General features: G+C 42.5%; 2 protein-coding genes and 1 long non-coding RNA gene across 10 annotated transcripts in view; 2 read left to right on the plus strand and 1 right to left on the minus strand.

Annotated features, from left to right (window-relative positions):
* Positions 1-2,552, minus strand: part of SBNO1 (strawberry notch homolog 1) — a 51,133-nt gene extending 48,581 nt beyond the window's left edge. For 2 of the 3 annotated variants that reach the window (XM_067539651.1, XM_067539650.1), the window contains exon 1: positions 2,421-2,552. In XM_067539651.1, coding sequence (XP_067395752.1) covers positions 2,421-2,469 — 49 coding nt within the window. In that variant the 5' untranslated portion in view covers positions 2,470-2,552. Of the gene's footprint in view, positions 1-2,172; positions 2,399-2,420 lie in introns of those variants that run through there. The other variant, XM_067539652.1, reaches the window with a different exon arrangement.
* Positions 2,553-2,666: 114 nt separating this feature from the next.
* Positions 2,667-10,059, plus strand: LOC137147502 (uncharacterized). Of its 2 annotated transcripts, none has more exons than XR_010918227.1 (5): positions 2,667-2,745; positions 3,351-5,531; positions 6,525-6,593; positions 7,256-7,332; positions 8,745-10,059. It is a non-coding gene; the product is annotated as an uncharacterized lncRNA (long non-coding RNA). The 2 variants fall into 2 exon arrangements; XR_010918228.1 differs by having other exon boundaries at positions 2,704-2,826; positions 5,489-5,531.
* Positions 10,060-13,254: 3,195 nt separating this feature from the next.
* Positions 13,255-24,938, plus strand: KMT5A (lysine methyltransferase 5A). Of its 5 annotated transcripts, none has more exons than XM_067539668.1 (8): positions 13,255-13,394; positions 14,060-14,160; positions 16,167-16,323; positions 18,599-18,818; positions 19,585-19,672; positions 20,117-20,176; positions 21,748-21,938; positions 23,179-24,938. In XM_067539668.1, the coding sequence occupies exons 1-8, from the start codon at positions 13,385-13,387 to the stop codon at positions 23,387-23,389; spliced, it is 1,038 nt and encodes a 345-aa protein (XP_067395769.1). In that variant the 5' UTR covers positions 13,255-13,384; the 3' UTR covers positions 23,390-24,938. The 5 variants fall into 5 exon arrangements, with proteins under 5 accessions (XP_067395769.1, XP_067395773.1, XP_067395770.1 ...); XM_067539669.1 differs by having other exon boundaries at positions 13,305-13,425; XM_067539671.1 differs by having other exon boundaries at positions 13,329-13,410.
* The last annotated feature ends 244 nt before the right edge of the window (positions 24,939-25,182 follow it).

Consider the following 25,182-nt stretch of genomic DNA (forward strand, 5'->3'; position numbering starts at 1 on the left):
ACTAACTCAAGACAAAAATGTGTATTGGTTACGTTTAATATTTTGCAGGTTCTCCATAAGAGCTAGAGACTCAAAAAAACCCTGAAACGTAAGATTCTGGAGAAGGAGATAGCAGTCTCAACTAAAGTACTGGGGCCCACCAACCTCCCTCAACTTCATCCTTGAAGACAATCCTAGTGTAGACTGAGACACAAGATAGTTCTTTCAATTAGTTGTCTGCCCCATAAACTCTCCTCAAGACTCTCCCCACCTACTGTCAACCAATAACTCACACCATTTTAGCACCAGATGAACAAAAATTATTCTAGACAACAAGGGATAGACTTTTGGGAAGAAAGGCGGGAGGAGATGTATCTTATTTTCATGGCTCAAAAGTATCATTTTTAGATTCAGGTAAAAGTTATGGCCCTTGTAAGCATATACCCTTGAAAGCCAATACAAATACTGTACCATAACAACATTCACCGTTGTATACACACTTCAGTTTCCATCATACAGATCAAGCCCCAACAAAAGAATTAATAAAAAAAGTTGTGAAAGTTTCATTTTTTTTTAAATTAAATGAAAATTTTTGAAGTTTATACATATTAAATCCAAACACTGTCCCACTGTGTTTGCTAATGAAAACTAACAACTAAATGAAACTAATTAAGCAAGATAAAATGCAATGAGTAACCTGGATAAAACAGTGAAAAATGAGTCAGATTTGTAAATTTGTCAGATAATTTCAAACTGTATCCCTTTACATTTAAACTGATTAGTTCAATCTTTAACTGGATACATGACCTTCTAAGAATATATCTATTTCAGAAGGAACTTATTAACAGCTGTAACTTCCCCTTCAAATAAAAAAGGTTGGGATATCAATTTTTTTTTAAATTCATAGTGACTGAAAAACGGTGAGGTCTCTACTCCACAAAGTTTAAGAGCATTTGCATGTTGATTACTCTGCCTAGCAACCTCTGTTTGTGGCATGCTGTCAGAGTTAACTGGACCTTGAGGCTCACTCATTAATCCTTAGTGTGGCATTCTATCCTACCATTGATCCCAGCTGGTCGCAGGGCCCCTTGAACACTTTGCTGGCTATTCACACAAATATTAACTAACAGGTTCCTCTAACTAAAGGGTCAGTAACCCTCAGTTTCCTAACCTTCCTTGTCCACAAACACGTGTTCAGGACATAAACTTCCGGGTTGGGTTAGAACTGGCTACGTAATTACACCCCATAAACTACTTTTGTTTTCAGATCTCCAACACCTTAAGAATTCCCTTAACAACAGCATTAAGCTCACAGGGATGGGTAGGAGGTTCTACAAATACAATATTTAAAGCCAGTGAAGCACCAAATACCTTTACAGCTAGTCTTCTCTCATCGTTAGAGAAGCTCTGTTTTCTAAACAATTAGCCACGCGAGACACACAAACGACAGGGGTCAGAAACATTGGGCAATGAGGCCATTTTGCTTAATCAGCCAGAAGAGCGTGGGAGGTTGGACACTCACCCCGCCACGTTATAGGGGCCCCAAGTTTTATCTGCCCTTACCCACCGGATCCTACGAGACGATTTCAATAAACCCAGGAGCTGAAACTTGCTTTAGGTTTGATCCGCTCGCCCTACAGATACATGTTACCGGCCAATGGCAGGGTAGTTTGCCCTGTCCGGGGCAGTGATCCCCGCGGCAGTAACCGTGGGAGCCGGCCCCACACCGCCTCCCCGCTGGAGCGGTTAGCGCCTTCCATCCAGCACGGCTTCAGATGGGTATGAGGGGGGGACGTGCCTGCCGGCAAGGGGACACTCTGGGGTACTGAGGGGCCGGCTGCTCGGGTTGGGGGGCACGCTTAGCAGAAGGAGGGTTGTGGGGGGGGTCTAGGTCCCCCTTCCCCCCATCCCACTGCGGACCCCCTCCAGACAATGCCCATACACCAGCCGCTCCCTCCCCCGCGTGCCTCCCTCTCACAGGGCCTCCTGCACGCACTGTCTGGGGCTGGAGTGGGTGGGCCCGCAGAACAATGCCTAACCCCGCTCGGTGCGTGGCTGTTTGGACCGGGGAGCTGAGGTGGGATCCCCGTGAGTGCCGCGGCCCCGTCGAGCAGGGACCGCCCTGAGGCGGCCGGGAAGACCCCCCCTCCCGCGCGGGGTCGGTGCCAGGTGAGAGAATGAGGCGGGACTTACTCTCGCTCGATCCCTCCGCAGCTGCTCGTGCAAGTATCTGCCACTGGCTCCGCCACCTTCCGACGCTTTCTAACTCACCGCCGCCATGTTTGCCCGCCCTACCTCCCCTCTCATGGGGGAGGGGGCCAGGCCGGCGCCGCCGCAACACGTGACCTCATCCGCTTGGCGCCCCTCCTCCCGCCGGACGCCGCGCACCACACCCGCGTGACACCAGTAGTCCGCGTCGCGAGCGCGCGCTTCGCCCGTACCAGCTGACTGACTTGTTCCCACACTGCCCCGCCCACCGTGAGCGGCCATCTCTTCTCCCGGGTTTCTCTCCCATCACGTGACGTGTTGCCTTTAGCGCCCGTAGATAGCGGGGAAGGGAAGATATTCCTGGACTGGTCGGCGGGGCTCCCCGATAGCCCCTAGGCCCGATTCCTCCTGGCCGGACTAGCCCCATGGCGGCTTCCGGAGACGAGAAGGCCGGAGCAGGCCCAGTTTTCGGTGGGTGGGGGAGGGGAGAGCGAGAAGACGGCCGCAAGGAGTCACGTGATCCCAGACACGCTAGCAGCGAGCGGCCGTTAGGGGCGTGTACGTACTACGCAATACGGGAGGCACTGTCGTGTCCTGCGCGGGGCACGATGGGAGAACCCTGAACGCCATGACGATGAGGTCAGGCGGGTGTGGGGCTAGGCGCGTTTACATCGAGCGCATGCGCGGGCTCGAGCTCGTGCCACAGCCAGGCAGCGCGCGCCGCGCACAGTGACACAGTTCGTTGGTTGTGGTGCGTCCCCCTCCTGCGAGCGGGTAACGGATGAGGCGCTGCTTGAGGCCGCCTCGGGCCTTTGGCTCGCGGGCAGCCCGTGTGCACCTTGCAGGCGCTTTCCTTTCCTGCGGCCGGCCGGGCCTGGCAGGGCGCCGCTGACTCAGGGCCCGGCGGCGGGGTTATAGTCACTCAGAACAGGCCTGTGGGACAGCCGGGCGGAGGCCGCTTCGCCTTCTCTTATTCCTCCCTGCGGCTGCTGTGCTGTGCCCGCAGCCTTTGCTACCGCCTGGCAGAGGCCTGGCAGCCCGCACGCCCAGGGAATAGTGAATCCGGGCACATTAGAGCCCCCTACCCCTTCCCTGCCCCATGGCTAAGGGCATCATTGCCTAGGCGGTTACTGAGCGGGGCCTCTCGTGTGTTCTTTGTGTAGGCGCCTGACGTGCTCGTGTCAGGAGTATAAAGCGTTCAGCCGTCTAATAGAGTCTGTGCCGAGATCCCACCGCTGCCCAGATCACCTGACTACAGACTTCCGGGCTTAAGTCCACAGTTCTCACCACTGGTTTTCTCTTGGGAAGTTTCTTATCATGAACTGAAGGAACTCCAGTCCTGCCCAGCTCAGGAGAGGGCAGCCTCTGCTCTCTGTCACAGGCCTTAGGAGCCTGGCACTGTAGAAAACTATATGCTTGGCCCATAGTTTTCTCTATGGAAATTACAATCCTGATGCATAACATTTTCTACACAAACCACAGAGAGCCCAGTGTGCTTGAAAACTTTTATGTGCTGACGTCTTTATTCCATCCTTATTTTAGTTTTCAGGGCTCCTGTTATTTTTAAAAAAAATTAGGCACCACAAAGTTTTGTGTACTTACAGTTAAGATTCCTACAATGAATAATGGTTATCCAAATTATGAAACAAGAACATTACAATTTATACTTTGAACATTTAAGAAGCATGCAAGTGATTAATCTTGAATATGAACTGAGAGAAGCCATAACATATATTGTTAAAATTTTGCATAGGCATTAGTATAAAATGACTAAAAATATTCTGTTACTCCATTATATGTAGGTATTCAATTTTTGCACAATCCAAATGAGAATAAAAAGGATGACAATGATTAGTTAGGGTAAATTGTATAAATATTAATCTTACATTTCACACATTTGGTTAGCCCCACATTATTGATGTGAAAAATCATTTTACTCATTCCAAAAATAACCTTAACTTTGTCCACAAGACATACTTTTAAACTTTCAGTGTATACAGCATTTAATCATAAAGTTTAGTTATTCATATATTAGTGTTGTCTTATGTATTACTGCTTGTTATAAAATATATTAAATGTCACATTTAAACAGAAAAGAAGGAATAGAAGATACTATGTTCTATATGACTTGAATTAATGTTGCTATGAGAACGTGAACTTTTGCGTATAAAAAATTTTATGTGAGCAGATAATGAAAGACAGTATTAGTTTATCCCATTAAGGGTGGGGGTTTATTGCATTAATAAAGTTTTAAGCATTTATTTTCCTAGGGAGTTTTATAAAAGCATCTCTAAAAGCTCAGTGTCTTTGGGGGTCAGGAATTAAGAAGCAGAACTCCATAGACCTGATACTCTATTTCTGCAGAGCTACAAACCTCTGCAAGCTGATGCTTGGGTTCTGTAGAGCTCTTAAATTTTGCAGAGCTAGAGCATCTCTGTAGGGGATAAGTGAGATGTAAATTAGATGTTGTAAATTAGGTCAGTCTAGTTACCATGCTTGAAGTAAGGCAACTTAGTCTTATCAACTAGGCTTCAAACACTGAGGGGGATGGAAGTCTGGCCAGAGGTGAGAAGGGATAGTGTAAAATGCAGCTACCTAATGGCTGACCACTTCCTCTTAACCACTTTGAATTAAAAAAAATCATACTTACTTAGCTGTGTATAGTCCATAAGTAGCATGTGTAACATTAAGTGCACTTGTGTAAATGTTAAATTTTCTGCTGTAAATTGTTTAAAATCTGTTGTATAATTCCTGTATTCCGGCCCTGATTCAGAAAGATGCATAGGCTACAGTCTAGTCTGCAAGGATTGCTTGTACTTAACTTTATGCACTGTGAATAGTCCCATTGACTGGAATGTAACTATTTGCAGTATGTAAAATTAAGACCATCCATAAGTCTTTGCAGGACTAGGGCCTTCATCATGTACCTAACTTTAAGATACTCCTGTACTTAATTATTTTGCTGAATTGGGCCTCATTGGGTATTGAAGCCCAGATCCTCAAAGGTATTTAAATGCCTAACTCCCATTTATATCATTGGGAGTTAGGTATTTAAATACCTTCAAGGATTTGGGCCTGAGATACTATTTTCACTTTCAGCAGCTTCTGCTCTGGAAGCTGTCAACTCCCCTTCCCTCCCCTCATAATATAGGGAACGTAATTAGTCATATCTTGATACTAGTTAACATTTTAATTATAATATTATATGGCCTTATATGAAATCATTCTACATAACATTACACTGCTAGGCTTTTATTGTTCATGCATTATTTTTCCCATCAGTACTTTTTTTTTTTATAAGGGGTGAGAGAGACTGATGGATTGTTAACACTTCATCTGTTAAGGTAATACTTTGTATAAAGTTTATGAAAAATGCTTAATTATAAATGTGATTGCTGCTAGATAAGTCAAAGAATACATAATAACTAACACAATCAGTTGCAAATGTGTGAGTTGACTAGAAAAGAAAAAATGTGCACTGCATAGTATTTAAAGATCAGAACTTTAAAAAACAAACCTACATTAAAAGCTCCTTTTCAGATGAATACTTTCACACTAAAAGTGCTTTCTTCCCTTTTTAAGCAAATCTAATTTTTGCCTTAATTTTCTTCTCTCCCACATAAAATGTTTTAATATTTTAAACACATTCACCTACAGTGTTTTTGTGGCTGCTGTTACGATACTAAAGAGATTATGCTTAGGTCACTGAATTTTGTAGCTGGCATTAGTAACAATCATGTTGCTTGCTCTCTATGGAGGCTGAGTAAGACAGCACCTCCCATGTATACTGAGTGTACTGACTCATGGTGACTGGTTATAGCAGACAGACTAACTCGTTGGGGTTACAGGCTCATGCATGATGAAATACAATTGCGCCCATACTAGCATTTTCATCTATAGCTCCCTAATGAGAACTAAGAGAAAAGACCACAATTTTTGTCATTTAATGGTGGTGTTAAAACATATACAAATGGTACCTACAGTGTCCAGCACAGCAGACTCTTTTAAATTACATTGTTTTCTTTGTTGCTCTGAAGAGGATGGTTACTTAGTTTGTTTTTGCCCCCTAGTGGCTGACTGTGGAGCCACAATTGCAAATTCAAATTTTATTTTCACAGAAAACTTCAAAATGTCGAAGATTTGACTTTATAATAAAAAAGTAAATGTATGACAAGGTAAAGCGTTGATCTCATCACCAAAGCTACTTTAAAACTTTAGGTATAGTAACATCAGATTAGTTTAGGGAGTAGTTAAAGCCTGTAAAACATTGTTTCTCTGAGGTGTAAAAAGAGAGCCTGTATTTTTAAGGCTTTTTTTCCTACTTGTTCTTTACATAGGAATCTCGACTCTGACCTTCCCTGTTTTTCCTGGAGAATCTATTGGAGGTCTCATTGAAGGGGAAGCAGGTGAGGGGAGATGATTTTAACAAATATGTTCTTTCTCCTAAATGTCCATTAGTCATTGCAGTTAAATAGGTGTTAACAAAAAGGAGAGTTTTGAAGTCTGACTAAAATCCCTTTCCTTTTCCGTTGCTTTCATTCTCTTGGCTCTTATGATGTCATCACTTAACCAGTGCTTCAGGTTAATCAAGAACTGAAATTCTAATGTTAAAAAAAAGAGCAGGAAAAGCCCTTTTTATAATTAAACGACATACAAACAAAAAACTTTCAGGCCTTCTTTATACATCAGAAAGAAGCATCAAAGAACACAGGCCCAATTTGCTTTTTCCTTTGCATGTCACTTTTAACATAAAAGAGCTCCCATATAGTGCCAGGTTTTGCAGACATACATGTTAATAACTTTACATTTGTGAATAATCTAATTGACTAGAACTGTTCACATGGATTAAGTTACTCATGTGTGAATGTTTGTGGAATTTGGGTCTCACTGTTTAATTTTGGACTATGGCCGTGATTCTTGAGTTATATCTGCATGAGTGGACCCTTGCTGCCATACGGAGCTGCATTGAAGTCAATGGGCTCCATCAGGGTACAAGGATCCCATGCATGGATCTGATTGTTGGACAGTTAGTGATTTTCCAGCCTTCATCTTCACTTTCTGTTTGAAGGTTTGGCCTGGGAGCGTTATTCAAATGCTATAAGAAACAGCAGAACTCAGAGCAGTGTGGAAAGCAGCCAGGCTCAGGTACTGTCCCAGCCTATGAAATGTCTACTTTATATATTTTTGCATTGGTGTGCTATACCAGCAAAAACCCCTTGTATAGATTCACTGCACCAGTGGAAACGGGGCTTTGAAGAGTCAGAGCAGTGTCCGAGTGGTTTGGTGGAATTGCAGGAGGTGCTTCAGAATACAATGTGATTTCTCTCCATTCAACTTACACTTGTGTCCATGTCCAATTGATTTGTTATAATTAGATTTGGGTTTTTTTTAGGTTTTCCATTTTGTTAAATGTGGGTGAAAAATGGGTGAAACAATGCAATAAAAATTGGGGTGGGGCAGGGAAGGGGTTAGGTTAAAATATTTTTAACTATAGAATTATCCTTTTGGATTTTTATGTAAAAGGCTGTAATTTTATGTGGCTTTTGATAGTTCTCAAACGAATCCAAAATAAAATCTATTTCTAATTCATATGAGGTGACATACATTGTCAGTTGCATCTTCCATGGATGTTCCATCATGTTGCTTTGTACAAAGTCTGTGCTCAAATTTAAACACTATTTACATCCAGTGTCAGGAATGGCTATCTCAGCCTTAATTATGGCATCCAGCATATATGAAATAGTATTGGCAAGTGCACAAGCTAAAATGGAAATTACAAAGGCCATCTATCCTCTTGTAACTTAGAGGACGGATATTGTATTAGATGAATCATCGTCCTTTACATTATTATCACAGTTGCTATGATCCTACATAACTGTTCTGTTTTGGATGTGACAGATGCCTGCTGTCGGAGTCACATTTTTCTATAGATATGCAGTCAGCAAAACATCTTGGACAAGGATTTAAGAAAACAGAGTAAAGAATGTTTAGGCATTTTGAGGACAGTTAGAAAGAGGAGGAGGCACAGAAGAGATTGATGACTGATTTGGGCCATATTAATGTTATGGGGTATGGTGCTGTTAGCTGTGCCAGGATAACCCCATGCAGCCTACATTGATAGAAGTTTTTTTTCCCGTCACTGTAGGAACACTACCTTCCTGAGTGATGGTAACTAGCTGCAACTACATGGGAGGTTAGGTCAATATAGTTGCAGCACATCGGGGTAGGGACTTTTCACACCCATGAGTGCTGTAGCTATGTTGACCTAAATTTGAATTGTTGACCAGGCCTTACCTTTAGAGTTACAGTAACAGTACCACTTAGAGGGAGAAAAAGGGGGGAAAGAGCAGAACAGAGGAAGATGAGCAGCTGTCTTCTGACATCACAGTCCTATTGCACCACACAGAAGAATTGTTCAACAGTAGTTACATCCGTAGGTAATAGATAGGGCCAATCCGGACTGAAAAATCAATTGAAATGTCCTCTGGTAGTTTTGAAATAAAATCTGCATGTTTTAAATCTTAAAATGGTTTTAATTTCACTTATATATTTTGTAGTTTTGGTGTTCAGTTGACCCTAATTGTGATGGAACAGCAGACATCAGTAAGATTATGGAACAACAGCAAAAAGAGATGAAGAGGAAGGAAAATGGAGAGATGATGGGACATCACAAGTACCTGACCTAGACCAGGCCACTGGCTAGCTGGCAGTATTTTTCTTAGAGTGGAGATAATATCTGACTTTCCAAGCTAGCACTTCTGAAGATGGGCTTTTTTTTAAAAAAAAGAACATTGTTTTTTACATTTCTCAATTTTAAAATTAAAATGTTCAAAAATAAATCAGCAGAAAATGAAAACAGGATTATTGCAAAACAAAATGAATGGGATGCAAAATCCTTTTGATTTTTGCCAAAATTTCCAGTCTTCTTTCCCTATTTTTGGACCAGCTCTACTCTTGACTCTTACTCTTTTGCTCAAAACAGTAGAGATTCTCTTTTCCCACTAGACCGAGCTCTCTTTGTGAAAAGAAATATGCAGCGCTGGTTGAATGGGTAGAAAGCAAACTGTGGACCTGATCCTGTAATTTTAGTAGGTGGTCAAAACTCACATTATTTAAAATTAGAATTTTGCCTTCATAGGGGATATAGAAATTTAGATAGGCCCTTTGATATGTATTTAGACACCACTTTTTTTCTTCACTTAATATGCTGGTGTACTCATCTAACATGATGAATTGGGGGCTCAGAGACCTGATCCAGGGAATGACTCAATTTTAATTGGTGCTGCAGCTCTTTAAAACCCTTAATAAAGAGAGCTATACGACATTTGATTTACAGCATGACAGGGCAAAGCTGTCGGTGGCAAATTGCTCAATGTCCTGTGATAGACTACTGATCTTGAACATCTATTATAATATGAACATGACCCCCTCTGAAATTATCTAACTCATATATTACTATTCCAAGCATAGCTTCATAAAAAGGAGGGTATAAGTTTTAGGAAAGGTTTTCTTATCACTACATTAAATGGTTGCATAATTCCACATATGTCTCAGTAATGTTCTTTATTCCAAGTTGCTGCAGATGTGATTCAATAGATGCCCTTGTTTTTGTGACCATCATTTTAAGTTGTTTTTACATTCATGTAGTTTTGCTTTTGTTTCATTTTGATATTTTAAAGTTTGTTAGTTTGATTGTTAATTTGGTTTCTATAGGTTTAACATTTGCTCCGATAGACTAGAGAGGTGATAGCCAAGATAGTGGCAGTTTGAGAGCCATCATTTAAGGTGGTTTATTTATATCTTTTGTGTTCTGTGTGCCTTGCTACCATAGCGAATGGAATTATGTTTTAATAAAATAAGATAATTATAAGATCACTTCTACTGTAAATTCTTTGAGACAAGGACTTTCTTCCTTTGTGTGTGGAGACAGTGGGTAGCACGTTGGGGGTGCTATCACTACACAAATAATAATTAATATTAACTATGGTATTGCTTTTCTGATTCATAACCACCTTATCACCCTCAGCTCTGCTAAGCTTCGGCTGCACTTAAAAGTTGCAGCTTGAAAAAAAACACACCCTTGAGTGACATAACTATGCCAACCTATCCACCAGGGTAGACACAGATATGCTGACAGAAGATTACTTGCATCATAGTGACTACCATCGTTTGGGGAGGTGTTGTTCCTACATGGACAGAAGAATCACTTTGATCAGTGTAGTCTACATCTACACTACAGTGTTCTGCCAGAAGAGTCTCCGTAGACAAGTCCTAAGCCTGGGGAGAATGGGAGGCATGGAGAGTAGATGATATAGGCCTGATGCAGCACTAGCTCCAGGTGGCAGAATTTTGCACCATGCAGAGTTCATTGCAGGACCTAGGCCATAGTGCTTAAAATGCCTGTGGCTGTTTTGAGACCCATTTGCAATAGTCATACCTTCATGGTCATAGCCTGTGGAACTGAACTGGTGACAGCAACAGTAGGGAATGTCATTAAAAAAACCCCCACAAAACCCTATTATAGACAGCCTTATTTTTTCGTGGTATGTATGAGTGAGGGAATTTAGTGTTAGCCTCCAGTTTAGGACAAAAAACAATTCTACTCCATTTCTACTATAGCAACCAGCAGGGCCTCTTGTCTGCTACTGAAAATCAGCACATCTGTGCTGAAACTTGTGATTTTGTCAAGAGTCTATATCTGGACCTCCTGTGATCTATCTTCTATAGATTCTCTAGTGGTTTGACATCTATCTAAAACATTGATTATTAAAGAAATCGTGTGTGTGGTAAATTGATGCTTTTAAGAGCTGCAAGTCTGGAAATTGCAGACCTCTATTCACAGAACATATACACTACAGGGAGCAGCAGTGAAACTTCCAACACAATGTCCTGACAACACACCTCAACCCTGACTGGGAGTTTATTCTGAAGTTTCTCTGTCTTAGCTTTCCCACAATACTACTACTAATAATATTTCACAAAATAAACATCAGCTCTGTCTAAGATATACACAGAAAATTAGACCTCCAAAACTATGTTTATATTTTGGGCTTTATTCTCAAAAGACTTAAAATATATTAACAAATCATTATCCTATGAAACTGAAACCCTTGACGCAACCTTAACTATGGTCTTAATACCATGCCTCCATAATAGAAAGACAACAGAAACAAAATGTGCCAGCTGAGTAGCAGAGAGAGAGAAATTTGCTATTGTGTTTAGTTGTGTAGGTTCCGTGCTGCTACCATTACTCATGTGTCATAATAGCTTACTTGGTAAATGATTTCAGAAGTAGAATGAGAGTTTGGATAGCAAAATCAGACCCAGTATCTGTTAGATTCTGATACTTTGCTGATCAGTTTGGTATAAATGCTTCAATAGATAAATTGGTCAACACTAAACCCCACCACTGCCTGTGGCTGACCTCACTTAGCTACCTTGCAGTAAAAAATACAGAGCCTTCTCTACAGTAGAATTTTATGATGAGATAACTGTAGATAATGCTGGTTAATTATGTGGCTGTATAACCCCACCTATTTTGGTCAGTAAAGAGATAGACTTTGAGGAACTATCTCTGAGATGGAGAAAATAGTTCAGTCTCCACTGCCCAATCAGGCCTTGGCCTCTCTGCAACTACTAACAAGAGTGACAAATTGATGCCAACTGTAGTGATGTTGACATATGAAGTGGCAAAGTGAATACTGGGAGCTAGATTTAAGCCACCAAACTCATTTCATATAGCCTACCAAACTACCATTGTATAGTAACTTCCATTCATTACCAACCTTAGCTGAACTGATGCCAAAAACTTGACGTGAAAAGCGCAGTATCCCATTGATGGTCTCATGTGGCATCCAGCCCCCTAATTTCTACAAGCTTCTTGTTGATATTTTTTCTGACTTTGAGGTACAGTGCAACCCTGCAACCATGATGTATAGTAATAGGGCTCCAGCCCTGGGTTCTATTCTTAGTTTTTCCACTGAATTGCTGTGTTTCACCAAAGGCTACCTTATGACTCTATTTCCCCATATGTAAAATAGTAAAGCACTTTAATATCTATGGACTCACTCAGTGGTGCTGGAACAATTTGTACAGTGGGGGTGCTGGGAGCCATTGAACCAAACCATAAACTCTGTATATGATGGAAACCATTTAAAGCCAGGGGGTGCTCCCACAGCCCCAGCTCACCTAGTTCCAACACCGCACATGTAATCCCATCCCAGTGTGCATATGTGCACATAGCCAAATCTCTTGGAACCATGTCTGTCTAGTTGTAGCAAGATATGCAGAGCTCATCAGAACATTTTGCAGTCTCAAAGGGAGTCAGATCATTAGAGCCCTGCAAACCCACGGACCATGTTTGCAGATCACAGATCATATGCGAATACAAATTTTGTATCTGTGCTGGGCTCTAAAGATAATTTAGTTCAAGTACAATTGCAGGTTGGGGGTCTAAATTTTTTTCTTGAGTGTTGAGAGTGAAGAGGTGCTGGGAAAAAAGGAGTATAGAAGAGCCAAACATTTGGAAAAGTGGGGGGATATTGGTGTATGTTATATGGGGGATTTGGGAAGGGAGGAGATATTGAAGGAGGGTTGTTTTGGTTTGTTTTTTGGAGGGGAAAGGATAAATATTTTAGGATTGTAAACCCCTCTGTGCCTATGCACTCTATGTTTTTGCCTCTGCTCTGTTTGGGGTACACTGCCCCGTTCCCTATAGGGACTGCCGGGCTAGTACGTACAACCTACTTGAACCCCCCAGAGTACCTGAGGAATTGGATATTGCAAGAGGTCCATCATCCAGGACGCTTGCTCTGTCACTCACCCACATGGCATAGCCTAGCAAAGAAGAGGGAGCTTCTGGTCTGGCCTCCAATCACAGCCCCAGGTGCTGTTCGCACGGACCAATCAGCGACCAGGGGACGCACATTTAAACACCCTTCCCAGGAGGAAGCTGTGCTGACTCAAGTGCGATAGAGGGAAGGCGGGACATCCCCAGGCGCACCAATCAGAGCGCGGGGAGGTATGATAGACAAGTCGGAGCGCCAATCAGGCAGCGGACGGAGGGAGGGAGGCTGAGTCGGTGTTTCTCTTCGGAGCAATGCAGTTACCCTGAGCCTCCCGGTGAAGATTACCGCGGGGGGTTCCCCGCCTCCTGCCAGGACACCTTTGAGCCGGCTTTAGCTCCGCTCTCGGGGCCATGGCTAAAGGTACCCGCCCTGACAGGTGCTGGGGGGGAGGGTAAGTTATGGAGGGTCCGGCTATGGGGCGGGGGACTGCGGGGGGCTGCGCGTCGGGGGGTGCTCGGAGCTCAGCTGCATGGCGGGCTGGGGCTGCGTGTCTAGGCTGTGCGGGGTTCTGCTAGCGGAGGGGACGGGGGGGTGGCTGGGTCGGCGGAGGCACGTGGGGTGCGGCGGGGCGGGTGGGTATGAATGGAGCTGGCCGGGGCTCTGGCGGGGGAATGGGGCGGTAATGGGGCTACACGGCGGGGCCCCGGGGTGTGTGGCTCTTCTAGAGCAGGGGCGCTGTGAGTGGGCAGCGCGGGGGGCATGGTCTGGGGCGCAGTGGGGGGTGGTTTGCGGTGGTGGGGGAGGTGTGTGTCACACACCTGCTCCCTAAGCCCCGGCTGGCTCGTCCCATCTGCCGCTCCCCTGGGGGCAGCGTCTCCTCAGCCGCGGTGGGGCTCGGCGCTCCTGCTCCTCCCCCGGGCGGGCTGCGCGCTGGGGCGGGCCGCGAAGGGGCTGGGCTGAGGCTGAGGCTCCCTCCCGGCTGCGCTGAGCCCTTGAAACATGGCGCAGGCGGCGGCGGCTCCGGCCGGGGACCGAAGCGGGCGCCGGGCCGGGCTCTGACGCCCCTGTCCCCATCTCTCCCTTAGGCAAGAACATGTCCAAGCCCCGGGAAGGCAAAGGCAAAGCGGAGGAGGCGGCTCCGGAGAGCACCGAGAGGAGGGGCCCCGGCCGCCCCAGGATGAACGGGGTAAGCCCGCATCACACCCCCGACACACACACACCCCGAGACACACACACACAGGGGCGGGCGGCTGGGCCCTGTCTAGAAAGGCAATTTCGTGCCACCGCCACGCCCGGCCTGTGGAGGAGCCTCTGGAGCCACCCCTGGGTAGCGGGGCCTGGCGCCGGGGCGCGAGGCGGACATCTCTATTCCCCTCCCGGCTCTGGCGCCGCGCTCCCCTTCTGCAAACCCGGGCTAAGGGGCGGCCGGAGCTGCTCCCCGCCCCGGCGGGCAGACGTGGCCATGCAGCCAGCCGTGCCGGGGCTCTCCACGGGCCTGGCCCGGCCCTCGAAACGCTTCCACGCGGGAGGAACCGCTTCCCCTTGCCGCAGTAGACGCACTGAAGTCAATGGGTCTGTTCACGGGAGTCCAGTTACTGGCGTTAAGTGTTGGCGGGTCACCGCCGCTGAGTCGCCTTCCCTAGTCAGGATCTGAGCTTCACTGTAGCCCCAGTCTGGGAAGCCGATCCCCATTCATTGAGGCTCTGGCTGGGTCTGTCTGTGGGAATCAGGTGGCAGCATCAAGGCTTATGGTAGCTGTATAAACTAGGGCTATCAACACGATCGATCAGTCGTGAGATTTAAAAAAAAAATCGCAGTTAATTGCGGGTTTAATTGCACTGTTAAGCGATAATAGAATACCACTTTAAATTCTGGATGGAAGCACTCCTCTGCAATGCCAATGCCATGCAAATGGTAGTTCTCACTTTCAGGTGACATTGTAAATAAGAAGTGGGCAGCATTATCTCCCGTAAATGTAAACAAACTTGTTTGTCTTAGTGATGGGCTGAACAAGAAAGTTTTACTAGGTTTGAGTGCAGTTATGGTTTTTTAAAAAATTCTACAGTTGAAAGAATTTGCAGTCTTAAGGTCTCCGTTCTCCAAATAATTACCTATGTGTTTAATTTTGAGCGTGTGTTTAGAGTCATACCTCTCAGAGCTATTGTTCCAGACTCAGGCAAAGCTTCACTGCATTGCTTATGCTTGGTTCACATTTTTTAGATTTTTGTCACCATAACAGCTAGAGACTTTTTTTAAAATGCAAAGCGAAGGTTCTGAGCCACAAAACCTGAGATGGGTATTGGTATGCCATAGTGCAGCATACCTGCCCCATCTGAACACTGTAGAACATTTTTAAGGGACAATAATTTAATTTTACATGATGCAGTGTGTCAGGGAGAACTAACTTCAGAGTCCAACTTCATGCATCAGATTCTATGTTGTCAGAGTACAGTAGTATCATTCAGTACTTACCTAATAAGTAGCAGATTCTGGAGTGCTTTCTAACCTGCTCATACAATACACTATAAACAATGCTACTTAATTTTACAATTGATTAGACGGTTCTTTCTGATATTATTGGTACTTCTGTGTACTGTAGGTATTGGTGTGTGTGTGTGTGTGTGTGGTTTTTGTTTTTTGAAATGCAATTTCAGGAGGAACATCAGCTACCTAAATAATGGAATATACTCCTCTCTGGTCTGCACTAATGCAGAGAATACTCACCAAAATTAAATAGTTTATTTTTAATAGACTAAGACACATTTGAGAGGGAACCTTAATTATGCAGGTTCATGGAAAAATAATTAGCATCAAATGCTGCAGCATTGCATCTCTTGTTTAAGTCACTAGGAGCTGTGTATACATACAAGAACAGAATTTGGACCTGTACCCTAACGCTTAATTCAACTAACTGATGTACTTAGTCTGTTTTTGAGGAAGTGTGTCTGTGCTGAGAATTTGCATGGCAAGTTCTGTTCAAGTTATTACCAGCCAAAGAGATGTGGTTTTGAATGTAGATGCTATATATATACACACACACACACACACACACGCAGCTTTTACTGTTTAGATGCAAAATATGCTACAGTAATGTAGGTGTTGGCCTTTGTAGCATGATCCAGATAACAGCTGGAGGCTTGATATTGATGAGATTTCTTTGATGTAATGAGCTTTGTCTGGTCTCTGTTTTAGGAGAACGTATTTCTTGGCCAGTCCAAAATCTACACCTACCTAAGTCCTAATAAATCTCCTGGTGCTCGTCCTCCACTTCAAGAGGAAAACTCAGTCATGCATCATGAAGTGAAATGTCAGGGCAAAACACTAAATGAAACATACAAAAGAGGAGATGGTAAGATTTACCTTTCAACAGTTTGCTTCTGGGAAAAAACATGCCTTGTCTAGCCCTGTGACTGTTTCTCAAACTTTCAAACCGGAGACAACTTAAAACCCTTTTTTGTGGAACCCCTTCTGTGTGTGTGATTTCAACTCTCTCACTAATACTGATCTGACTTTCAATCTCACTTAAATTAAATGATGCAGCTGCTTGGTTAAAATATCTGTCTTGTTTTGTCTCTTGGCTTATTTGTTTTCTTTCCCTGGGTGAAGGACTTAAATATTTAGTACTTATTATTTCCCTAAATTGCCTGCATCCCCCATTGGTATTTAATCTCTGTGGGTCACTTTGAAGTTCAGTTTGTCCTCCTTTGCATATTTATTACCCCAAAGTTGATTTCCTCTGCAAATTTGATTACTATTGAATGTATGCCAAGGAAACAACAAGCCAATAAGGATATGAAGCAGCCACATAGCATGAAGAGAGGTGCCAGTGTTTAAGTTTAATTAGCCTCTGTGGATAGAGGCAAGGGTGCAGTGGGGGAAAGCATCTTTTGAAAACTGATTCTTGGAGTAGACCACCGGTGCTTGGAAACCAGTAGCTGCTTCTTCATTGTGAAGTAGCTTTACACACCTACTGAGAATGTTCTGTTTCATTGATATGTTAAAGCAGGGGTTCTCAAACTTTTTTTTTTTTTTTTTGCTGGGACCCCTTTGAAAATATTTCAGACTGTGACAACCCCCCCATGCCAACCCACCTTTTACTGGCATTGCTGGGGCTGACAGCTTGCGACCCCTCCCCCCATAATAACCTTGCATCCTGCTGAGGGGTCACAACTCCCAGTTTAAGAACCCCTGTGTTAAAACTTTGGCTCTCACCAATTTTAGCACTTATTAAAAATATTTTTACTTAGTTGACCAGGATACAAATTTTATACATAAAAATTTTCAGATCAGATACCATGTTGCATTCAGTTAACATCTTTTCATGTGTGCATGGAATTAGTCTTACCCTAACTATGTTTACTAGTGCTTGTTTGTTACTAGGATTTCTTATGCACCAATCACTGTGGTACCTTGGGTGCCATTTTAAAAAAAAACACTTCACATTTCCATTAAACAGAAAATGAATGGATTTAGCCTTAAGTAACACCCACCCAGCTGCAAACCCAGCAACAAAGAAAAAGCCAATACAATAAAAGGGGCTAGGATAGACTCATACAAAATCTGTTCCAGAAATAAAGAACCTCCCCCTTCAAAAATGAGGGCACTGGAGATGGATGGCAAGAGTGCTCAGACTGCAGTTTGATAGTGCTTGGGGCCTGTTCCAATCCTCACTGAAGTCAGTGGAAAGACCTGCACTGACTTCAAGGGGGATTGGATCAGACCCCTAGAGGTTTCTGACAGGCTCTGCTTCAGCAAAGTACTTAAGCATGTGCTCAATTTTAAGCACATGAGTAGTCCCATCCCTATTCAGTAAGGCTCTTAAAACTAATTTACAACAGTGCATTTAAAGTTAAGCACATATTTAAATGATTTGCTGAATCTGAGCCATAACAAGGTCATTCTAGGGCATGTGAAGGTCTAGAATGTTGTATCTGATTTTGGAGCCATTTACCTTGAGAATCTACCAGGAATCAGAGAGACCATCTGCCAGTGTTCTGAGTCTACATTTACTGATAGTAACAAAAGATTGTACCACTGCAACACATAGATTTGTTACAATGTGTATAATAGAGAGGAATTTTGATTCCCCTTCTCTGTTTCCTTTGCTTTTCCTTGGATGGCATTGGCCTCCTCATACCAATAGCAGCAGCCACTAAGTATGGGACTGCAATACCCAGCAGACTCCTGTAGTCACTTTCCTTGCAGAATATGGATCTAGTTGTCATGCCTGTTTTAGAGTTCAACGTGGCAAACTTGCTGGCTTGGACAATAGTGCAATTGTTACAAAACTCCCTTTGTTGTGTCTGCTACCTTGAGACTTGGGAAATTATTTGTCTGGGTAACATCTTTAATTAGACAAAATACTTGGCCTTCTGCCCCACACTTTGTGCCGTAGGGATTATATTCACAATGCATAATAGATAACTTGGTCCAGTTTGGCCCTTAGGAGTATTTATTTTGCCATGTAACAGAAGAAATACAATAGGTTCCCCTTTCCCTCCCTGTCATTTGATACAGATGAAATACAGGTTAGAAACCTTTAAGATTTTAGGGTACTTTGGCTATAGAAGAAAGGAAAGCTAGAAGACAGCTTGTTAGTCTGTCCTATATTTTTCCATCCACAGAAAAAAAAAATACTGTTAATACAATAGAAGGTGCTATAAAACCAGAAGACCAGAATGATAAAGAAAGAGGGGGTGATTCTTCAGCGTCCTTTCCTAATCAAAAACAAGAAGCTGCAGAAACGCAGAAAAGCATGACTCTGCCTTCTGATTCTACTGATGCAGCAAATGCAAAGCAAGCTCAGAAGAAGGTGGTCAAAGCAAAACATGGACCAAGGAGAAAGTAGGTGACTCATGGAAGCAAAGCCACCCAGATACCATATCTTGGATTTTTTAAAGCAAATTTTCCAGAAAGATTTTCAGCTATAGAGATTTAGGTTTTTTCTTCTGAAACGTACTCTAAAGAACAGTTAATGTAAATTCTGTACTATGATGTAAGCATTGATATGTGCCTTGCAAAGAATTTTTTCTTGAATGTACAGCTTTCTAGCTTGTGTATCAATTGGTGAGCATTTTCACTAATCTTTACTAAAGGAAGCTAACGAGTGGTTAAGATATCATTTTTGAGGGGGGTAAAACAAGAAATTATTTGCCCATACCCAGGATGTTACATTTATAGCTAGTGGTCTGATGGCTGAGCTGGAATCTAAGCTCACTTTTGCATGAGCACGTAAGCTGAGATTTAGCCACATGATGGATGTATCCCTCTCCCACAAGAGCCAACCATTGAGCAGCTTTAATAATGGAAATTCTAGAGCATCTTATGTTGAGAGATCCAAAGGTGCTGTATAATAGTAATTTGAGCTAATCCACTGCACTTCCAGAGATATCTTATTCCCTCATCTCAACAGTTAGAGCTGAAATACTGGTGATGAGGCAAGGAGGGGAAGAATGGGGGTGTACAAGGTGTCGTATCAGAATGAAGGGTGCAGATAGAAAATCAGTTTGGTTCTAATCCGCCATCTCGCAAATCACTGACTTGAAAGTAAGAGTATGGCCATGAGGTCAGAAAAGCTGAAGCGTTCATGTATCCTTTCCTTATCCCTCAGAGCACAAGGAAAAATCTCATATAATCGAAAAGTGACAGACTACTATCCTGTCAGAAGAAGTTCCCGGAAGAGCAAAACTGAATTGCAGGTAGTGCTTTTTGTATAACCAACCCTTTGAATCCTGACAGTTTCCATGCTGCCAGTCAAATGAGAATTTAGGAGGATGAATACAGATACTTGTAATCTCCAAAGTACGGTCTAGGAGGTTCTTAGATAAAGTGCAGATAATAAATGCACAATATAACTATTTAAAGTAACACTTTCTCATAAACAGCAAAACCTAAATTCAGATTCCTTTAGGATGCCTTCCAGCTGCTCATATAGAAGAATTGCACATCCCTGGACACCAATTTGAAATTTTTCTTTTTAACATCATATTTCTGACAAAACTGACATGACTGAACTCTAAATAGAGCACGACAGAGTGCTTAGAAAAGTCAGATTATTAGCAGATAAATGCCTCTCTAAATCACTTAGCTTAAAAAACCCACAGAAATCCTAGTAGCAATACTATGGGCTTTTCTTTTTGCAGACTGAGGAAAAGAGGAGAATAGATGAATTAATTGAAAGTGGGAAAGAAGAAGGAATGAAGGTAACTGCAACGCCAATTTAAATAGCACAACACTATCTATGCATTGCTATTCCTATTTTTCAATGAATTTGTAAATGTATTATGACTAAGATTAAGATTCTGTCACTGGTATTTTTAGTAAAAGTCAGGGACACATTGTGGGCAATAAATAGAAATTCACAGAAGCCACGACGTGTCCCTGACTTTTACTAAAAATACCCTGGGGAAGGGGGAAAAACAGAGCTGCAGCAGCTCCAACTCACTGCTCCAGCAGGCTGGCTGGTGGCGACCCCTGGGCTAGTTGGCCTGATCACCAGTTCCAGCCCTGCCCTAGAAGCCATGGAGGTCCCGGAAAGTCATGGAATCCGTGACCAAATCATATCCTCGATTATGACATACTCTTTTCATGTCAAATTGCGGTGTTAGTGTTCTCTTCCTCTGTTGAAAGGGCACATATGGAGCTTTGAAGAACATATGTTTGTGCTGTGTAGTACAATTGTTGATGAGGCCTTTGTAATCCTTCCAAGGAAATTAGTGAATTACCTGTAGTGCATACCACTTCTTGAGCTAGCTTCCAAGAAAGTGTTAATGGGTCTCTTAGTTAGTGTATATATACGATTTGTATGGTAAAAAGATTTATTGGCATGGCACTGAACAGCAAATATAGGCTTTTCCTTGGGGCATTGAATGGGAGTGTTGTGGTAGCGGCTCTCCTATCAGTTTGTTAGCTGGTAACACAGCTGGAGTTAATGCTGCTCACTGCCTAGGGTTCTTGTTACTTTTACTCTTCAGAAAAGTAAGGGTTTTTAATTCTTGTGTCTGCTAACCTGGGGGGAGGAGGAAACGAAAACTTAATTTCCAGACTCCATATGATCTGATCAGAGCTCCTTAAGCTGTTCAATTTTTTTACAGTTTGCAGATGTTTAAATAATCATTTAAGGTGCTTGAAAGGCCTATACTGAAAAGTGATATGTTGGAATTAATAAGGGAATTTCTATGCTGATAGCAGGAAAACTTCCTGTGCATGTGTTAGACAGTAGAAGTGGTGGATTATATAATAAAATAGAGAATGTGTTGTAGGGAACAAAATTGTGTTGGCTGTGGATTAGACTACCTTCCATGATAGGCCTTTCTGCACCTTTAACTCTTATTATTCTATGTGCAGTCAAATTGGACCCTGAGGGTATCTCATAGTCTGCAATGGAAAGACCAACTCCCATCCCTCCTCCATCTTCTCTCTCTCACCCTCCCCCCCAAAAAAATTGCTATAAAGAAAGACTAATCCTACTTTTCTGCATATACAATCCAGTTGACATTGGTTCTTATTCTCTAGGAAAGCCTCTATCTAAATATCCGGTGACCTGAATCTCTCAGTTCATCCCATGTGTCTCCCCTAAAGCTGTGCAATATGCTGCCATATGTTGCTATCTAAAATACTTGTTCTTATGTGCCACACTCTTATATTGGTGCTAATGTTTCCAAGATAAATCCTTGTTTGTTCCCTTTTCCCACAATAGGTCGGAAATAGATTTACTTAAAACTGTTTAAATATTTTGCAGCTTTGCTAACTGAGCTCCTTTTCTGCTTGACAGATTGATTTCATTGATGGTAAAGGGAGAGGAGTAATTGCTACCAAACACTTCATTCGAGGAGAATTTGTGGTAGAATATCATGGGGATCTCATAGAGATCACTGATGCTAAAAAGCGAGAAGCTGTGTATGCCCAAGATCCATCCACAGGCTGCTATATGTATTACTTTCAGTATCTAAGCAAAACGTACTGGTAAGCTTTCAGTTCTATTTTTTTAGAAGTTTATTTAAGAAATATAATAATGAAATAAGTAGATGAAGCTTTGAAGGTCCCAGATCCTTCAGTTTTCTTGCTAAGTGTTTCAAGTTCAAGATTCACTTTGGGATTTGCTTTTTTATTTGAATACATTTTTTACTTATACTGCTTAAACATTCAAGACAACATGGTGAGCATCTCGTCTGGTTATGATGAGTGAAATGGGAATGAAGAGACAGTTTGACTAAGTGGCTAGAACTGGGATTTGAGGTTCATAGATATGATTCTCAGCTCTGCTGTTGGCTTTCTGACTAGCTTTATTTACCTCTGTATGTTAACTTTCCTCACCAGACTGGATTTTGCTTGTAGAAGCAGTTTAAGCATTGAACAGAGTAGTAATATACCATGATTTACCTAAAATTACTGCAGCTGATGAAATCAGTAACTAGTATCAAATATTGGAATCTAAGTCTCTTTGTAACAGTCCTACATATTCAATATCTTTGACAGTCATGGATTCTAAAGGTCTGATTTCTACCATGCTGTCCCAATGGCACCTGTGCTTAGATACCATAGTGATAGGCACTAGACAGCTTCTTCAGGTAGATACTGTGCCACAGCAATGTATGGACCTACTTTGGGAATTTGCCCAGGTCAGTGGAGGCTGAGCATGTGTTGGACACTCAGGATACCCAGCCTTCATGGAGTAGGGCTCTTTATTACTAGTTGTGCATCCTTTTGCTGGCTGACACAATGCATACCTTCCATGATATCCTCTGAGGAAGCTGTGTGTAAGACAGCTAGCTCTTCTGGCTGATTGCTTGACAGCTGCTAATGGGAAGAAAGCAAAATCTAGAGATGAAAGGGCTCTCAAATAACTATAATAAAAAAAGCTCAGGTAAGTGACTTTAGGATGTCAACTATAGAAGAAATCTGTGGCTGAGATGAAAGACCCTTTTTCACAGTTGTAAAACTGTGATGAACTTATGCCATGGGGTGTTGACTTGTGGTAATGTAAGACTGTAACTAAATTTGCTAGAGCAATTTGATGAAGCTGGTTCTGTCTTTGAGGGCAGTGGTGGCATCTAGATCTTTAGTATTTTGTCTGTTTTCAAGCCTTGTGCTGACTCTACACAATTTTTTTCATCTCTTGATTTCAGTGTGGATTTACCCCTTCTAATTGCGAGATCTTGTGCATGTTATGCAGAAATCTTCCAATCTCTGTTTGTTCTTTCAGTGTCGATGCTACAAAAGAGACTAATCGCCTGGGGAGGCTGATTAATCACAGCAAATGTGGCAATTGTCAAACAAAGCTCCATGATGTTGATGGCGTACCTCATCTCATACTGGTAGCCTCACGAGACATAAAAGCAGGTGAAGAACTATTGTATGATTATGGAGACAGGAGCAAAGCTTCCATTGAAGCTCATCCATGGCTGAAACACTAATCCATCCTTCTTTGGACTGAGCTCTGTTGAAGAGAGTTGATGGATTTTTTTTTTTTTTTTAAAAACACAGCTATCTTAGTGGATTGCTTCTGGTATTTTAAAACTGTTTAAAAAACACCTTTGCTCTGTAGTATTTAAATATCTGTTACAGGTTTCCAGACAGGCTTGAACAGATGGTCGTAGATTACCAAAACTTTTTTTATTGTTCAGTTTTGTACATTTTTGCAAATTGATCAGTGCTTCCTGAGCATGCAGTCAAAGATTATGCATATTTTATAAGCGGGGAGGGGGGGGATTAAATCTGAATCTCTTGGGTTGTGCTCCTGCTTTGGCAATGAAATCTCATGCTTTGTTTTAGAGTGAGAGATATCAACTGTTTAGCTTGATGGTGACAGATGTATCTTATGTTCTAACTCTTCAGTCATTGATTTGACTATTTGTCAGCCTTTTTAAACCTAGAACTGACTGGCCAAGGACCTCTTTGTGAATGAAGCATTGCTTCTATCATTCTTAACTAGTTTGTGCTAGGAGTCCAGTTTTTCCAGCAGTGTCCTTCGTTGGCAGCAAAAGCACCAAATCCATCACTATAATGGGATTGAATGGTCAGTCTGGCTGCTTTATTCAGAGAGACATAACTCCAATCCAAATGGAGCTGGATTTTTATAAACTGTTGATGCTTATTAGAAATGTGAAGATAAAATATGCAAGTCATCAAGATGAGGAATTGCTTTTTTGCTGTTACTCTGTTTTCTAAAAAGTTTGAGATGGTACCTTTTTTATAGTTCGTGGCTGATTTGAGGGCATTTTGTTAGAAGGCTTTTTAAAAAACAAAACAAAAAAAAAGGCCCCTCTCTAAAAACATATTACCTCCCAATGTTAATAGGCCACATCAGAAACTGAATTATTTATTTACTGTGAATGCTGGAAGTGGATCAGTGTTTCCAAAATTAGGAGTCTCATCTTCATGTGGCGCTTCAGTCTTGCTTATGGAGTTATACATATGCATTGAAGAGAGTAGATTCCTTAGGGCCTGATTCTGTAAGCTGTCATGCACTGTCTGGTCCCACTGACTTCAAAGAGATTTGAGGGTGCTTAGCACTTTGCAGGAGTTACTCAGTACATCACAGGTTCAGGCTCATTATTGGGGGAACCAAATCCATGGTATGGGAAGGCTATACCATGGAGATCCTTACAGTGAACATGAACTCTTATCAACTGAAATGTTTGCCAAGTCATGCTTGGCATGTGTGTAGCTGAAAGATGGCCTGAGGCCACCAGCCATGCCTGCTGCTGGACAATGTCAGTAAGAGGTGCGTGGCTTTATTAATGTCCACTGCTTTTCCATGTTCTCAAGCTGCTCCTCCTCGTACCACCCAAGGCAGTCTTTTGCGCTTGTCTGATAGCCAGGATGATACAGTCTGACCTATGTGTTTCAGCAGCAAGAGAGGTGGCTTAGTGGTGTATTTTAAAAACAAAAACTTGAAGAAAATGTTGTAAATAAAAAAAATATTTATTAACAACGAATTGCCTGTGTTAGTGCCTGCTTCTGTCTCGGATTTTTTTAACCAAGTGTTGAAAATGTCTGTCTTCTACTCCATCCAGTGAAAGCTCAGGAGGGAGGTGTATATATGTCCACAGTCTCTGAAGGATTAGCTCAACAACTCTTACCACCTTCAACTATATATTTTGCGTGCAAGCTGCTTTGGTGGCTTTGAATTAAATGTGGGTACAGCACAGAATTCTTCCTATTCTCTTTCTAATAGAGGAACCAGAAAATATGTGCAGATTGGGGA

This window comes from Emydura macquarii, unplaced genomic scaffold (genome assembly GCF_026122565.2).
Source record: "Emydura macquarii macquarii isolate MOO-44397 ecotype Brisbane River unplaced genomic scaffold, CSIRO-AGI_Emac_v2 contig_554, whole genome shotgun sequence".
NCBI classification, from domain to species: domain Eukaryota; kingdom Metazoa; phylum Chordata; order Testudines; family Chelidae; genus Emydura; species Emydura macquarii.

Coding starts and splice junctions, on each gene's coding strand:
- KMT5A (XM_067539668.1), top strand. Junction 14,161..16,166: donor GCCGCCCCAGGATGAACGGG/GTAAGCCCGCAT, acceptor TCTCTGTTTTAG/GAGAACGTATTTCTTGGCCA. Junction 19,673..20,116: donor AGAGCAAAACTGAATTGCAG/GTAGTGCTTTTT, acceptor TTCTTTTTGCAG/ACTGAGGAAAAGAGGAGAAT.